We start from the raw sequence: 16749 nt of genomic DNA, 5'->3' as shown, positions 1-16749 counted from the left end.
GAGAATAGGTAGGTGCAACATCTTTTGGGGAACTATACATATTACTTAATGTGATAGAAAAAACACAGGTATAGTTATGCTTTATAACTAGAGAAAGGTGACTACAGGCAGAATTGTAAAGTTAGTAGAACTTCCAAAATGACCAGAATAAAAGGGGTGGAGAGAATTATGGCAAAGATGGTAGAAGGAACAGGAACCAAGCAAAATAAGAAAAATGAAAGACGGGAGGAAAACAAGCAAGTATTTCAGTGAGCACACTAAATGCAAGTTGGCTGCATTTCCCTAGCAAAGGCCTGAGACTGCCAGATTACATTGAAAAAGCCAAGTCCCGTGACATGTGGTTTGTAAGAAATGCATATGCCTACAACAGTAAGACAAAGAAAACAACCATAAACACAGCCAAATACACGCAAAAAGGAAGCATCACTACAACATCACCTCTATAATTTTTGAAGTGGGCTAAATCAACAACCGCGAAAAACCACAAAAGTTACTTAAATATGAATGAGAAATCCCACTGCTTGGATGTCAAAACTTCCGCCTTCTTGTCGCTGGAATTGGTGTTAGTTTTCGGGAAAGAGCAGAAAGATCAGGAACCATTTGTATTACCTTTTTGTGGGAGGCTTGGATGGCTTCTTTGAAGGCGGAATTGTGGGTGGAGGACTGGCTTTGCGTCGAGGAGTAAAAAATTGGCACGGACCAACCGCTCTGCGATTCGTACCTACCTAAGCTTTTTTGATTTTTGCTCTGTTCAACAGGAGTTAAATCCTTATAGAACTCTGTTTTCAAATCATCTTCTTTAACTTCTGTCTGGAGAAAAACCCATAGGAAATACAACAGAATTTAGGAAATGCCGGAGCCACTTGTAAAGATCTAACTCAATGACCATTCATTTATGCACTCAATAAATCTTTAGTGAGGACTCATTTTGCTGCAGAACAGGGAATAATATTAGTTCCTGCCCGCAGGGAGTCAATAGTTTAGTTAGGGAGCAAGGCAATCACAGATACTTAATTCAATAGGCGAAGTGTTGAGCTGTCCATGGAATTGCCACAAATAACTATAAAACCCAGAGAGACAATACCAGGAAAGTCTAGCTCAAGGAAATGACTCCCAAGCTTAGACTTATTGGGTGAATAAGCAATGAGGACTGTCTTCAGTCTGCCTGTGAATTAGATGCAGTTTGCAATCTAATTTCAGACATCTTTCGGAAAATTAAGGCCTAGGAAAGGAGAGGGCAGGTCCTGTCTGATCCTGTGCTGGAATCACCCCCAACCCTTAGCCTTACTCAGTGTTGGGCATCAGCACTTTATGTCCATGTCTACAAGGCAGGTGACAAAAGATCAATTGGTTCTGCCTGGTGGGTGGTTATGAGTCTTCACTGACTTGGTCTGGGAAGAAGAGAAAGAGCCAGTGGGACTTGAGTTGAGTTGAGTTGAGTGGAGCCGATTTTAAATACAAGTTAAATACTTGTTATGGTTTCGCAGGTAAGAAGAGAACAGTGGATAAATAAATAAATAAATGTTGCAAAGCAAATTGAAGAGTAGTTGTTTATGTTTGTCTGGTTTGCAAGGAAAAAATTTCTTCTTTTAAAAAAATACTCAGTATTCAAATACACAGTGAGGCAAACCACATGTCACAATTAAATAGCTTGTACAATTAGTCAAATGAAGATAAAATAACTCAGCTGCAAAAAGTCCTGCTCAACAGTAAAATACAGTCAAAAGTTCACTGTTACTTTCAGATATTGCATTGCACTACTTAGCATTTAAAATGCCTACAAATAAAGCTCTTAACACCAAAGCAATGTAATCATATTTCGAAATAGTTGCTGACATTTCCGCACCATTCCTCTAAAAAAATTCAGATACTTCATGAATTAGCTCTCACACAAGAAAAGATGTGTCAGCTTAAAGAAAAAAATATTTACATGTAAGGAAGGGGGCTTGGGTATCCTGGCAGAAGCTCAGAGAAAATCTGACCACGCACATGAGCTTGGTGGGAGGGTAGGCTCCCAGATGAGCAGTGCTGAAAAACTGCATGGACCTGGGAAACCGGGCCAGGTCTTGTAGGCCCTGCTAAAATACTTGGATTGGATTCTGAAGGCAAGCTTTTGCACATAAGATCTTTAAAAGTATTAACTGAATGAATGAAAAATTAGGAGTGTTACCATCACATTTTTATTTTGTGAAGATCATGTGAATGATAGTTAACTAAAGTGGAGACAAGGAGAGTGGTTTAAAAACTGTTGTAATAAGTCAAATGGGACAGGCCTAGGGGAGTGGTGATTGGATAGAGGAAAACTGGTGGATTAAAAAGCTTTTTAGGAGGCAAGTCATCAGAAATTGTTGACCAAGCAGATGAGAGGGGGGTGGGGGCCGAGGGAGAGAATAGGAATGCTGTTCCATGAAAGGGAATTTGGCAGTTGTACCCTAAGGACATCCCCCACACCATTAATATATATTAGATGATGTTAAATTGAGTTTATCAAATTGGAAAATGCCTGCATTTATATGTATATAAAAGTTGTTTCAAAGAAAGGGTTGAATGACTTTTGCTGAACTCATACCCTCCGTAATGTGGTCTCAGAAATCATTAGGTCGGCCTGTGGACTGAAGGGTCCCAGGTTTGGCTCTGGCCAAGGGCACCTACCTTGGTCACCAGCTCAATCTCTGGCCCGGTCAGGGCAGGTGAGGCAACCAATGAATGTGTCTCTCTCACTCACATTGATGTTTCTCTCTCTCTCTCTCTCTCTTCCACTCTCTCTGAAAAGCAATGGAAAAAAATATCCTCAGGTAGGATTAAAAAAAAAAAAAATCATTAGACCTGAAATTCTCTAGCATGTCAATTTGTGTGCATGGATATTACCATTAAAATCATATCTTTTTTGTTTCTCTTACCATAAATGAAAAGAAATAGATTGTTTTGTTCAACAAGTATGGAACAGTTATCACGTGTAAGGCACTGGGCTAGATTCTGGGAGTATGTAGTGTGAAGCTCATTACCACTTAGGAAAACACACAGAAAACCAAGTCAGCTAATAACATAGGAAGGAAGGGGGCAGAACTACCCCCTTATACTTAGAGCCATTTGACTTTTTAGAAGGCAGGCGCTCCTTCATGTCCAAATGTAGTGGTTACCTGAGAGAATGAGCTATGGTAGGAGGAAATTCTGAATAAATCACCATTTTTCTGTGTGGGGATATGTCACAGCTTATGTTCATTGCGGAAAACATGAACTCTGGAGTTTGGGAATCCTGGGCTTGAATCTCTAACCTGCTGCTTACTAGCTGTTTGACTTTGGGTATGTTAATTATATTAGTTTTTTCATCTATAAATTGATGATACAAGACTGACCTCACTGGGTTGTGAAAGGACTAAACACTAACACATAAGAGGTCATTAAAAATGTGCACTACTTTTTTATTCTGCCCCTTCATTCCTCACTAATCTTTCATTGGGAATTTAGATTAAAATCACCGTTGGCCCTGGCCTGCCCCTGCTAGAGGCCTTCATACCTCAAAGTTGACGTTTTCCAGATTGGCCGAAACACGGTAGGGGTTACTTGCTTTAGCACTTTTGGCGGTTCTACAGTTTCCTCCAGTGAAAGAGTTATCAAGGACTTCTCCCCTGGGCTCTCCTGCCAGAAGGTTATACCTAGAAATACAGTCATTTTCAAGAATTCAAGAGATGGAGAGCAATCTTTACAATTTCCCTTACTTATATGAAAGAAATCCCTCTCGTAGACATTTTTGACTCACGACAAATGACTTGAAGGAAAGTTCATCTTTTTTTCTGGTCTATGGTGAAGCATCAGGGAAGGGCTGGGAGCCAACGCTCAGCCCCGGCCCCCCTGTTTCTGTCGGGGTCGCCTTATCCCACCCACCTAGTTGTTCTGGGCTTTCAACATGAAATAAAATCTGGGTTGATCATTATTTTATGACTTATGAAACCAGCACATACTTTGGAAGCAGATTATGATATAAATTATTACCTAATTATCAATAAATTATTAATGCCACTCTAGGTTCACGTCTTTCAGGATGATACAGGAAAGGAATTCTTATAGGGAGCTAATGCTCAAATAGTAATAGCAACATTTTAATAGACTTGTAGTAACATTATTTTTTGTGAAGTAATAATAATACTTAAAATTTATTTAACAAATGCTTGCATGTTATTATATGTGAAGCACTGTTTCATCTATATTTAATATTATATTTACTTAATATTTATGATAACCACGTGATATAGATATAATTATTATACCCATTTTACAAATGAGGAAGTTGAAACATAGAGATTAATTGGCTTAGCACAAATCATTATTTAAGAAATTATTTTTTGGTAAATGAAACAGTCCTTTAAGATGCTAATAAGAGTTTTCCAAATTCTTATAGATATTAATATGTATTTTGTGGGAAAAGGAGTTTTGTGTCAAAAAGTTTGGTAATGCTGGATTACATATGGTGAGAAAATAGAAAGTATATATAATGGTCTTTGCCTCTAGTTCCTGGCACAGGACTCCTAAAACCCCTGTAATCTAACTGATAAGAGCACTAAGAGCAACTTTTGTTCTAGTATTTAGTCTTTGACCCCAGATTGTGACTCAGGGCTCCTAAATCCCTTGGAATGTCCTGGGTGATAGCGGTGTCTTTTTTCTTTTTTTAAAAAATTATTTTTCAGTTACTGTTGACGTACAATATTATATTAGTTTCAGGTGCACAACCTAGTGATTAAGCATTTATAAAACTTACAAAGTGATCCCTCCAATAAATCTAGTGTCCATATGTGCAGTGTCTTTTGTTCTAACAAGGTGACTCTTCGTGGGCTCTTGGATGGGGACTGGTCACCAGAAAAGTCAAGCCTGGATTAGAAACTTAGAATTTTCAGCCCCACCTTCCATTCTCCAGGGAGAGGAGAGGGTCTGGGAATGGAGTTAAGGCTCAATCATACCTACATGATGAAGCCTCCAAAAAAAAAAAAAAAAATTCCAAAAGAATAGGGCTCAGGGAGCTTCTGTTTTGGTGACTACATGGAGGTGCTGGTAGAGTGCTACATCCCGCAGACAAGGCCTCTTCCCACACATCTTACCCTACTCATGCCTCCCAACTGGATGTTCATGTGCCTCCTATATAGTAGCTGCTTATAATAAGCTGGTAAACAGTAAGTAAATTGTTTTACTGGGTTCTGTGTGCCCCTCTAGCAAATTAATCCAGCCCAAGGAAGGGGTCTGTGGGAACCTTCAATGTATCAGAAGCACAGGTGAAGTGGCACCGGAAGTGGAGGGAAGTCTTGTGGGACTGAGCCCTTAACCTGTGGCATCAACACTAAATAGTGTCAGATAGATAGTGTCAGAGTTGAATTAAATTCTAGGACACCCAGCTGGTGTCACAGAGAATTGCCTCATGGAGGAGCACTCCCACACATCTGGTGTCAGAAGTATGAGTGTGGTAGTGAGTGGTGTGAGTGTAAAACAGGTACACAGGAGGACTGCTGCATGAGTTATAGCTCAATGAAACTATTCAAAAAGGGAGTGATTCCTGTGGGGTCTGCATCTCATACCCCAATGGCTGTGAGCACAATTTGAGGTGTGCTCTCATTCATATTTGAATTTGTATCAAAATGGGTCTTTGAGGGAGGAAGTGCGAGGAGCTGGTCTGGGAAGATATTTCCAAACTACTTAAGTTAGCACGACAAACACAGGTGTTTCAGACTAATTCATTTTCATTTTCTGACTTAAGAGGGATCAATGAGGCATAAAGAACTGCTGACCTGGTAATGCCTTCTGTTATGTTCTTATGAGTTTGTCACAGACAAGAAAGGGCTTAACAAAAATGGTGCCCAGGTTATAAGGAAACTCCTAAGGTGGCAGCTGCTTGTAGGGAGCCCGAAGATAGGATTTCCATAAAAGTGGCTCTCTCAGGCCAGGCCTGAGGAATCTTCTATCAGTTAAGTCAACTGTGTAGCAGTTTTCTGCCCTATTCTTCCTTCTCTGCTCTGTGGTATTTAAATTAACTTTAAACATTTTGGTGTTTCAAATACATTATGAATTTTAATATTATAGTTTTCTAAAGGGCTGTTATCTAATTTGGTTTAATTTGTCATATTTTTATAACTTTTTGGATTTATTTAAAAGTTATATATATATTTACTTACTGTATATATATATAGATACACACAAAGGCATGTGTATACGTATGTGTGTGTGTGTGTATGCATTTATTTGTACCCTGGCTGAACCTGGGGAACCTGAGGAAAAAATAAACAGCATGCTAACATTGCCTGATTCTTGCTTCAGGTTTAAGACCTGGTGACTGATGTTGGCAATGAGACTGTTGTTCTGTCTTGTTAAATTCTTCCTTGGGGAGATGCCATTTAAGAATAGACACTGTTGTCCAGGAAGTCACTTTTTGTGGGTAGAAATGTGTCAGAGAGGGGCAGAGATTCTCAGGCCAGCAGATTAGGAAAAGATCCCAGTAAGCACGGCTCTCCAAACTCTCAGCTCTTGGGGAGGTGAGGAGAGGACTGGCTGTCCCGAGCCAGCAGGCTTTGCTCATTTCTGAGAATCCTTGGGACAGCAGCTGTGATTGGCAAAGGGCCACATAGTCCTTCTGTCAAAGTACACGTAGCGTGTGGTCCTCCCCATCTGCAACTCTAGAGTCTAGACCAACTGAGCCAGAGGTGAGATTGTAATGTCACCCCTCATCAATCAAAACATTAGAAAACAGGGTTATCAAGTGGGAGTTTTGGCTGAGGTTTTCTCCCAGGGAAAGAAAAAAAAGGAAACCATTTCTGCACATTGATAAGAAGATGCTGTTGAAATGCCCTCGTTGACATCAACTCTAATTAGGAATTCTTAGGACAGAACCTCAGATAAGTTTGCAGTCATCTGACATACCAGAGAGGAAATTGCAGCCGAGAGATGTTCAACAACTTGGTCATGATGTCGTGAGTTAATGCAGAGCTAGGTCTTGCACCTGGCTCCCCTTAATTCCAAGCTAATGGCTGTTGCATTTCACTGCTGTCCTTGAGTTTGGTCCAATAGCTTCTGGAATTTATTCTAATCAAATGAGGTTGTATTTGCAATGGCTGCTGTTTGTCTTTGGTACCTCAAGGCTTCATATTATGCAAGTCTGGTGGTGTAAGTGAAGACTTAAAAAAAAAAGTCCAATACAAAGCAATAAAAGCCTATAACAAACCATTTGCCTTCTGGACAAAAATCGAAGTGAGATTTCTTTATCATGGGAGCAGGAGAGTACAGGAGATTATCTGTACTGATTTTTCTGATGCTTCCAACTAAGGCTTAGTTCTGTTTCCATTGACTCTTCTTACATTTTGTAAAGTTTTTTAAGCCATTGACTCAGTATAATGAATTTAGAATCCCTTGCCAAACCTCCAATGCCCTCATGCCCTGAAAGACAAATGTAAGAATTTCTGAAATGGGAATATTAGAATTTTTGAGCACAATTCAAAGATTAGGATGAGTGTCACATGGCCTCTTGAGGTTTCTTCCAGTATGTTCCTATTGTTAAGGTGGTTATTGTCCTAAATTAGCATGAAATGGCGAAAATAACCTGGGTTTTGAGGTCTGGATTTGAATCCTGGTTCTATCATTTACTAGATGGTAGACCTGGACAGGTTATTGAAACTTTCTGAGGTGCAGTTTGTAAATTGAACAAGAACCATCTGGTAATGCAGGTCTGAACTTTGGCCTTTAAACTGTACTGACCTTCCCAGGCATCATATAGTTTATGTGAGAAAAAGTTTGGACACCCTAGCCATGTTCATTTCACCGCTAACTCTCTTAACTTTCTCACACCACTGTTTTTACCACCCCCTCTTCTATGTTTGTCTAAGCCCTTTCCTCCACTTGGTCTCCCATTGCTGACTCAGGGCTTGACTCTTACCCTTGGGGACTTCTCCAGTGTTCTGACTTTTGACACAGCCCTAGGCATACTTTTCTGACACCCTCCTTCTCCATTTGCTCCTGCCATTTCCGAGTGGTACTCACCCACTCAAGACCTAGCCCAGGAATTCATCCTGGCACCTCCCAGCTTGGCTGGCCTCCTACCATTTTGCCCTGATCTGCTCCGGAGCTTGTCAGAAGGATACATGAGAATGGAGGGCACATGACATTGCCTGGCACAAGGTAAATATGAAAATACTAAGTAATTTTATTCCCTAGGAGCGAGGGTCGTGGCCACAGGCTACCCGAGCACGGTAGCCAAGGGCCAGAGGCAGGCTGGCAAGAGTGGTAAGAGATAAATGAGGAAGCAGACAGTGCCTCATTGCTTCATTGCTGCTTCCAACTCATTAGTTCTGAGATGCTGCTATTCCCCCAAATGATAAAAAGCTGTTACTTACCCGGCGCCCATCATGTATACATTGGGGATGGGCTCATAGTTGCGTCGGCACACTGACTTTTTCCTCCCACAATCCCTTTCATCTGAGTTGTCTCCACAGTCATTTTCTCCATTGCACTGTAACTTGTTGGCAATGCAGCGGCCTAGTCAAGAAAAGCAAACAACATTGACCACAAATGATCATTAAAGACAGTATTTATCGATTTGAAACATTAGTGCTTTAAATTCCAAGAAAAAGTTAAAAGCAAGTTTTCATTATTTTTTAACTGACTCACTCAAGATCATGATTTATTTATTTATTTAGTTAGTTAGTTAGTTAGTTATTATTTTTTAATTCTCACCTGAAGATATTTTTTTCCATTGCTTTTCAGGGAGAGTGGAAGGGGAGGAGGGAGAGAGAGAGAGAGGAACATTGATGTGAGAGAGACACATCGACTGGTTGCCTCTCACATGGGCCCTGACTGAGGCTGAGCCTGCAACCGAGGTATGTGCCCTTGGCCTGAATCAAACCTGGGGCCCTACAGTTGGAGGGGCAACGCTCTAACCACTGAGCCAAACCAGCTAGGGCCATGTTTTACTTTTTAAAATTAAAAAAAATATTTCCATTACAGATGACACTAGATATTATATTAGTTTCAGGCACACAGCATAGTGGTTAGACATTCACAAAGTGATTGCCCAATAAGTCTAGTACCCACCCAAGTTTTCATTATTTTTGATAAAGATTTAGGAACATAGGGAAATAGAATGATATACTAAATATTTTCTCCTATTTGTTTTAGGATTAAAAGAGCCACCACAGATTATTTAGTCACCATGGGGGTGACTGTCTTAAATAAGAGAATGAAGTCTAGAATCCCATTCCCATCACAGCGACCTTTCTGCAGAAATCGCGCTCTGTAGGAGAAAACGAACAGTAGGTTCAGAATTTTGTTCTGACTCAGGATAGCAGACCCAAGGTCCCTGTTTTATTTAAGAAACCAAACCTGTAATTTTACACACACACATGCATATGGTAACATGGCTGAATGTCTAAAATTATACGTTGAGTGAAAGAAGGCAGACACACAGGGGTCATGCCGCATGATTCCTTTATGTGATGTTCGGGAACAAGGGGAACAAGAAGCTTCCTCAGGCTTATGGATATTTCCTGTATCTGGACTGGGGGTTGTTCACACGGAGGGATACATTCATCAAAATAAAATTGCACCCTTATTATCTGTGCATTTTACTATGTATAATTATTTTACTCTACACAATTACATTTTTTATTATAAAGTCACTATATATAACTACTGTATATAATTGCTTTGCTACATATAATTTACTATACTAATTATTTTTTGGACAAGTTCAATGCCTAGGTGCTACAGCATTAGGTAAGCTAAATTAGTGAGTTCAGGAAATAGTACAAACTTCATGTACTTGGATAATTCCATTCTCTTTTAAACTTACTGCATTTCATAAGGATCCTTGGAATCAGTGACTATATGTTATAGAAACTGAAATGCCTCATGCACAAGGACAGCCCCTCTCCTGTCCCCCACCCTCTTGCCTGTAATCAGGGGCGTGGCGTCCTACCCTTATGTACAGGTCTCACTATCAATCCTTCAATGTTTTACTCAAGATTATCTGGTTGACTATTTTAGGTTGTGATCAGTGTATCACCCTAACTATGTGTGACTATTTGGACTAACAGAAATGCTTGGGGAAACTGGGTAGTCTGTTGAATACATTTTTTTTTTTTTTTTTATTAATGGAGAGTTCCCTAGAAAGCACTTAATAATTTTCACTAAGAAAGTAGAGTGTAAGAAAGTAATTAAGTTCTTCTTTGATTGTTCAAAACTTTGTATTGCCTCTAGACCAGGATTATAAAGAATTATAGCTATGCACCCCTGAATCACACAAGACTGAAAACATAGAGAGAATAGAATTTCTGTTAATCCCAGGATACAACCTGAAAGATGACCTGTTTTTAAAAGAGCACATTTCTAGTTTTTTATTTGTTTGTTTGTTTTCAGGGCAGAATAGACTGGGTAATTTTATTTGAAAAGAAGAAGCTTTTGCTAAAGAAAAAAAGCCCCAAATATTACATTTTTAAAGGTTTTGAATCTGGCACTTACACATTTGAGCAAAAGCTAAATTTTGATATGGTTACACTAAAAAAATCCTATTTTATGGAACAGAGGTAGGGATACACATGCAGGATACAGATCTCATTAGTCTAGCTTCCTGAGCAGGGTACCAGATTTGTTAGAACCCAAGAAATTCTATCTATTTTGACCTATTAGCAAGAGTAGGGATGAAAGCAAGAGGACACCTCTTGAATGATATCTAGGACTGGGTAGCAGGTGTGATATAAGTCTGGTGGGACACAGCTAAGAATGGTTCCAGGCTACAAAAACTCAATGGAGTAGGAACCACCAAGGGAGAGATATTGTGAGCCACACACATATCTTCTACCAAAGAAGGATGGGGAAGGGAAGGGCAGTCCAGATAGAGCAGGATTTAGTAATCAGCCAGCACATACACATAATGTGTATACACTTATTCCTGGAGCCATGCAATCATTTAGAAATTGTACGTGCTTTTTCTATCTACTTGAACTGATTTTTGTTACTGCAATGATATTATTTTTAACACCTGCTGCAAGTTCTCCAGTTTTCTGTGCTTAAAATGAGGGCTTTGAGAGAGGAGTTGGCACAGTGCATGGAGGTGAGCCTCATGGGCAATTCTCAGATTCAGTGAACTAATAGATTTAGTCTTGGGGACTCTTGGAGGACTCTGAACAGACACTGTGAGGGAGGAAAGGGAAGAGGGAAGCTCTGTTTAGGACAGACAGTTCTGAGTCAGAAAATGATGGTCCATCCAACCTTTTATTCCCTTTGAGATGTTTTTAAGAGAGCAGACTAGAATACCATCTTTAGTAGACTATTTAATGACCATTAGGCCATGCATCACTCAATCGGAACGGTTGCCAACCAAATCTGTGCCAGGGATTAACCAGCGAATGGCTGAATCATGGGAAGATCTAGGGATTCCTGGTGAAGGGACCTGGGCAGCAGGGCAGGGAGCTCAGGGTAGTAGCTGCTTACTAACTATTGCAGATGCATTTCAATAATGTAGTTTTTTATCAATGGCTGTGGAAATATTACTGATGAACTAGTGACTAGCTGTAAGTATCTCACTAACTTTCCTGAAATCGCTCATTATGAATTGGTGGCCTCTGAATGTATTTAAAGCCTTCTTAAACTTGTGTATATCTTTGGCTTAAACAAAGCTCTTTTGTAAGAAACTGTAGAATTTATTATCTATTAAGTAAAGGAGTTTTTCCTGGTAATTTGTTCTAAAAACTCTCTCTCCCTCAAGATTCAAACAGTTATAATTCAGTCCTAAACCTTCATCAGAATATTCTGGATATAACGCTTCAGTCTGCAGCCTCCTCAGCCACTACCACCGAGATTTCCCCCTGTCCTCTTTTGTCAGTTATCTCACAGGTCCTTATTCACATAGTCATGCTGTGTATCTCCCTACCCTCGTCCCACCCTCTTACTCCAGGTTTGGGGGAGCAGGGCCCAGAGGGACAACCCTGACACCAGCATTTCTGTCTGACGTTTAGAAAAGACTGGCAAAGCCGAAGGCAGGAAGCAAGAAGTAAAAGGAGGAAAATCTTATGCCAAGGTCTGGGCTCAATTTTCTATGGAATTCGAAATCTGCTATCTAGTTATAAATACGTTAGTTCCCAGTGCATTCCAAAGTACACAAAATGATACGAATTGTATTAATCTGAACTCTAAATTTAACTTCAAATTGACTATTTAGATAAGAGGTCAGTGAACTATGACCCAGGAGCTAAAACTGACCGGCTGCCTGTTTTCGTAAATAAAACTTTATTGGAACACAGCCATGCTCATTTGTTTATAGACTGTCTATGGCAGTTTTAATGCTAAGACCCAAAGCTGAGGAGCTGCAACATAGGCCTATGACCTGCAAAGCCTACAATATTTATCACCTGAGGTTTTACTGAAAAAGTTTGCTGAAATCTGATCTAGACTATTGGAAATGGTGAGCACTGAAGGGCTATTAATTAGTAAGACAAAAGATAGATTAAGTAGTATAGTCAATATTTGATTGTGATCTGGTGAAACTTAACAAAATTTATAAATCTGAATGAGTATTGGACTTGAAGAGAATGTTGCCAGTGTTTAAATCGTTTTCAGTCTCTGCTTTTGGAATTACTTTTAGAGCCAATCAATGGACCACCCCGAAAATGTGTCACACCATCTCTAATCATTGAATCATGACATAATATCTCAATATTAATATTCTTAGCTGAATAAACTATATGAAACTCTTTTAAATTTATTGCCCCTTCTCAATTGCTTATTCTGATTATAGATTTGTGCTTATTAATAGTTAACTTTTTTTTTTATAAATATATCTTTATTGATTTCAGAGAGAGGAAAGGAGAGGGAGAGAGAGATAGAAACGTCAATGATGAGAGAGTCATTGATCGGCTGCAGCCCGCAACTCGGGCATGTGCCCTGACCGGGAATCGAACCTCGATCACCTGGATCCTAGGCCAATGCTTAACTGCTGAGCCACGCCCGGCCAGGCTAATAGTTAACTTTTAAAAGTATCTGCCTCCCGCTCTTCTTTCCCTCCTCTCCCTCCCTCTCCCTGGTGCTTTATAGCAGGGTGGGGACCTGGCCACCAGTACTTGAGGAGAAGTGAATCGGGTGGGTGGGCAAGGGGCTGTAGCTTGAAGGCTGTCATTTCACACGCGAACAGCTCAGTAACCCGCAGCATAACCCCTCCACCTCCCACGCCTAAAACGCGGCGGGACTCCTCTGTCCAGCTTTGACTGGAGTCAGTTGGAATAACTTTAGGTTAGTCAAGTCATGTTTCCAAAAGTACATTACCGCTGTCGCAACGGAATTTATTCTTGCAGTCGATCTCTGTGATTTTGCAGAGCTTAGATGGAATGCATGGTTGAAAATTCACCAGGGGCTCCGTGCACTTTTCTCCTCCAAACTGACTGGGGCGCAAAATAGATCTGACCTTAAACTGAAAGAAAAGGAGGGGAGATGCGTAAGCCTGAGGCAGGGTCAAAGCCAAGGTGTAGCTAAGGACTCTGGGCTTCTCAATCACAGTAGTGATGGTTATTATAGTGGTGCTTCCTGAATTAATGAATGATTTTGCTGATTCCATGATTGTGTGTCCTTAAGGAAGTTATCACCTCTCTGGGCCTCAGTTTCTATAGACTTCCAGCTCTAAAATCAAATGATTCTAAATTAAATCAAAATCTAATGCACAAATATTTACTGAGTGTCTCCTGAGTGCAGATTCTTCAGGGTGATAATAACAGCCCTTGTCTATCTCGAAGCCAGTGTGACCTGAGTGATGAATGTGAAAGGATTTGGGAGTTCTTTTGCACAAGGAAGTCACCATGGAAACCAAGGTTGACACATTCTCTGTACTTTAAAGGATTTTAAATGGTAAGTAGCAGAACAGAGTCAGGGAAGGAAAGAAATATGACAGGATTAAAAGGTACTGACTTTGACGTCAGAAAAATTTGAGATCAGAATGCAGCTCCTACATGCATTAGTGGTGTATTCTTGAGCAAATTATTTAACTCCTAATGAGCCATAACTTCCTCATCTGTAAAATGGGTCGAAAACAACAATGTGGTGTGAAGTTTGAATAAGGGGCGCATGTAAAGTTTGGCTCAGAGAGTGGGTGCCTCACAGATGAGCTTCATTCTTTCCCCCCATGTGCGAGTGCTCAGCACCTGCCCTGAAGGGGTTCGCACGGGCAAAGCCCTTACAGGAATGAGCTCGAGGTGGGTAAATATTGCATCAGGAACAATAAACACACCAAAGGACTTTCCCAGGGGGAGAGGGAAGTAGGAGGAAGGTCGAGGAGTCAGGCTTTTGGTTAATGTTCCAAATTTCCGTCTAATTATGAACCTTGGACTGAAACCCTCCTTTTCTAGCACCTGCTTTTGCTTCCTGTGTTCTCAGAGGGCACAGAGCTGGGCAGTCGCCGTGTGGGTCCGGGGGGGCACAATTTCCCTTCGGTGGCCATACAACAGGGAAACATGGGAAATGAATCCCCCATGACTTCCAAAAAATTGCTAAATGAAATTTCCCCTCGATGGAAGGTGGGAAAGTTTACTTTCAGAAATTGAAGAAATTCAGCATTTCTGTGATTTTTGAGCCTTTTAGGGACTCTGAGTCTTTTTATTGTAATCCAGATTTCCTGACTATGTCCATGCATCACCTACCTGTTTCTCAACGCAAGGGTCACAGTCTGACCATGGTCCATAATCTCCCAGGAGGCAGTTGACAGGACAAGCTTTCCAGTTACATTCTCTGATCTCCCTGAGGGTGCAAAGCTGCATGCAGGAGTTCTTCACGTAGTAATCATTTATTACTACTTGTCTGTGACGGTGAGAAAAAATCTGCTTAGAATGGGTATACTCACTGTGGCTCCAGCCCCCTAAGAAAAGCACCACGGAGTATTAACCACAAGGAATAAAAGCAAAGAAGGTTTTCATGAAAAATCAGCTAGGTTGGCCTAAATGCAGTCCTTGCTACTTCATGGAACTCAGGACCAGGTGCATAATTTATGGGGCCCAGTGCAAAATGAAAATGGAGGGTGGGTGGGTGGCTCTTATTAAAAAGTTAAGAATTTCAAGACAGTGATGATACATCATTAAGCCAGGCATGAAGCCCTTGTAAGTGTGGGGTCACTCCCTATGACACTGGCCCTGATGGAATTCCTGGAAGACGGTGGATGGGAAAGAAAGGGAGGGAGAAAGTTCTTGCAAACTGCTTAAAAGATGACAACACAAGGTGGTAAGTACCGCGATCGAAATGGAATCAGAGTGGTGAGGGGCCAGGGAGCCAAGGAGAAAGTGGCAGGAGAGATTCCTCTTGGAAAACTCATGGGAATTCTCCAGGAACAAAGGGAAGGGCGTGTGGAGGAACGGCATGTGCAAAGGCCACGTGTGGAGGAGCGTGGCCTGTCCGTGGAGGAGCCTGTGGCGAGGGCTGGAGAAGCACACAGTGGGGAGGAACCGGATTTATTGCTGAACTTTGCTTGGGGGGGGGAGAGCTCCCGAGGGTCTCTTCAGTAGAACAGTATTATAAACAAATCTGTTCTCACATACTTAGTGGCTGGCTCCTTGGGGAAGTCAATCGGTTGTTTTAATGAGACTCACTACATATGCAAAAATAGTTTCCTAAAATAAGTTTCTAAAAAGTGCTGTGATAGCCAAAACATAATAAACATATGCCTTTCTCCCCGAAGTCATGTGAGCATCTCCATGGAACAGAAACACCTAACAGATTTTTTAAAACTGCTGGGGCCAAGTCGTCTGAATTGGTGGAAAGACTAAACGTTGCGCAGTTTTCCTGCTTCTCGCACATGCCGACAATCAAGCTAATAGTCAGCCGTGCTGCTCGGTGGAGGTCCTGTTAGGCTCTGTTTAATGAGTAGAAAATGCTCTATAATTAACTCACTCGCTGGTGGCAAGCAGTTATATGATGACTGAATAAAAAGCTTGAGTAGTGATACTAAGTAAAGAGTCAACTGAAAAAATTGCACAGATTCTCAATTAAATTTCTTTGAAACTCCTCAATTTTATGGAAGAACAAAAGCAGACTTCCATTCAACCTTCCGTGGAAAAGACCTCAAGCTCCGTGCAAGTTCATGAGTTCTTATGTTGAGATATATTGTTTTTCCCATTGCCTAGTTGGCACTTTTGATATTTCTCAGTGAGTCCTTCCCAGGGCACACAGAAAAGCTGCACGGCTCACACCCACACCCACCGGTATCTGCTCTGGGTTCCCGTGTCGCAGGTTTTTGAGCAGCTGGACCACTCAGTCCATGGGTAATGGTCGCAGAAACAGGCTCTGCTCTCGCCCATCAGCGCGCTCAGCAGGATGAAACCCAAGACCAAGCGTCCGGCCATGCTCGGGGCCTCCGGCCTGCAGAGGAACCACACAGTGGGTATGAAAGGCTTGGCGGGCGAAAGCTTTACAAATGCTTCTCAGAGACTGGATGTCATCTTAGAAAACATCTGCCCCCCCCCCCCGCCTTCCTTGAGGCAAGTTAACAGCTACGTATTTACACATTCAGGATTAGAAATTCTATTTTGAAAGATTTTTAGGGCACGTATTCCTGTGGTCACAACCCGCAGTATGAGGAAGCCTCTCTGACCTGTTAGTGAGAGGCTAGAAGACAAAGTGTGCAGTGACTATCTGGGACCCTTTTCATTCCAAAACGGGAGCCCTTATAAACCTTACCCTTTTCTAAATAACTGCTCATTTTGTGTGGGCGGGACCCTCAGGTACGTCCCAAGTTTTCCTATTTTTCTG

General features: G+C 41.2%; 1 protein-coding gene across 1 annotated transcript in view; it reads right to left on the bottom strand.

The window, feature by feature from the left end:
• Window positions 1-16343, bottom strand: part of C6 (complement C6) — a 42714-nt gene extending 26371 nt beyond the window's left edge. Inside the window, exons 1-6 of the mRNA XM_016224179.2 lie at window positions 16201-16343; window positions 14652-14808; window positions 13288-13432; window positions 8367-8508; window positions 3518-3656; window positions 610-810 (exon numbers count right to left, since the gene is read on the bottom strand). Of these exons, the coding sequence (XP_016079665.2) occupies window positions 610-810; window positions 3518-3656; window positions 8367-8508; window positions 13288-13432; window positions 14652-14808; window positions 16201-16343 (927 nt within the window). The remainder of the gene's footprint in view (window positions 1-609; window positions 811-3517; window positions 3657-8366; window positions 8509-13287; window positions 13433-14651; window positions 14809-16200) is intronic.
• Window positions 16344-16749: the final 406 nt, after the last annotated feature.

This window comes from Miniopterus natalensis, chromosome 3 (genome assembly GCF_054644295.1).
Source record: "Miniopterus natalensis isolate mMinNat1 chromosome 3, mMinNat1.hap1, whole genome shotgun sequence".
Taxonomy (NCBI): domain Eukaryota; kingdom Metazoa; phylum Chordata; class Mammalia; order Chiroptera; family Miniopteridae; genus Miniopterus; species Miniopterus natalensis.
The sequence above is the reverse complement of the archived record's forward strand: the minus strand, read 5'-3'. Positions and strand labels throughout refer to the sequence as shown.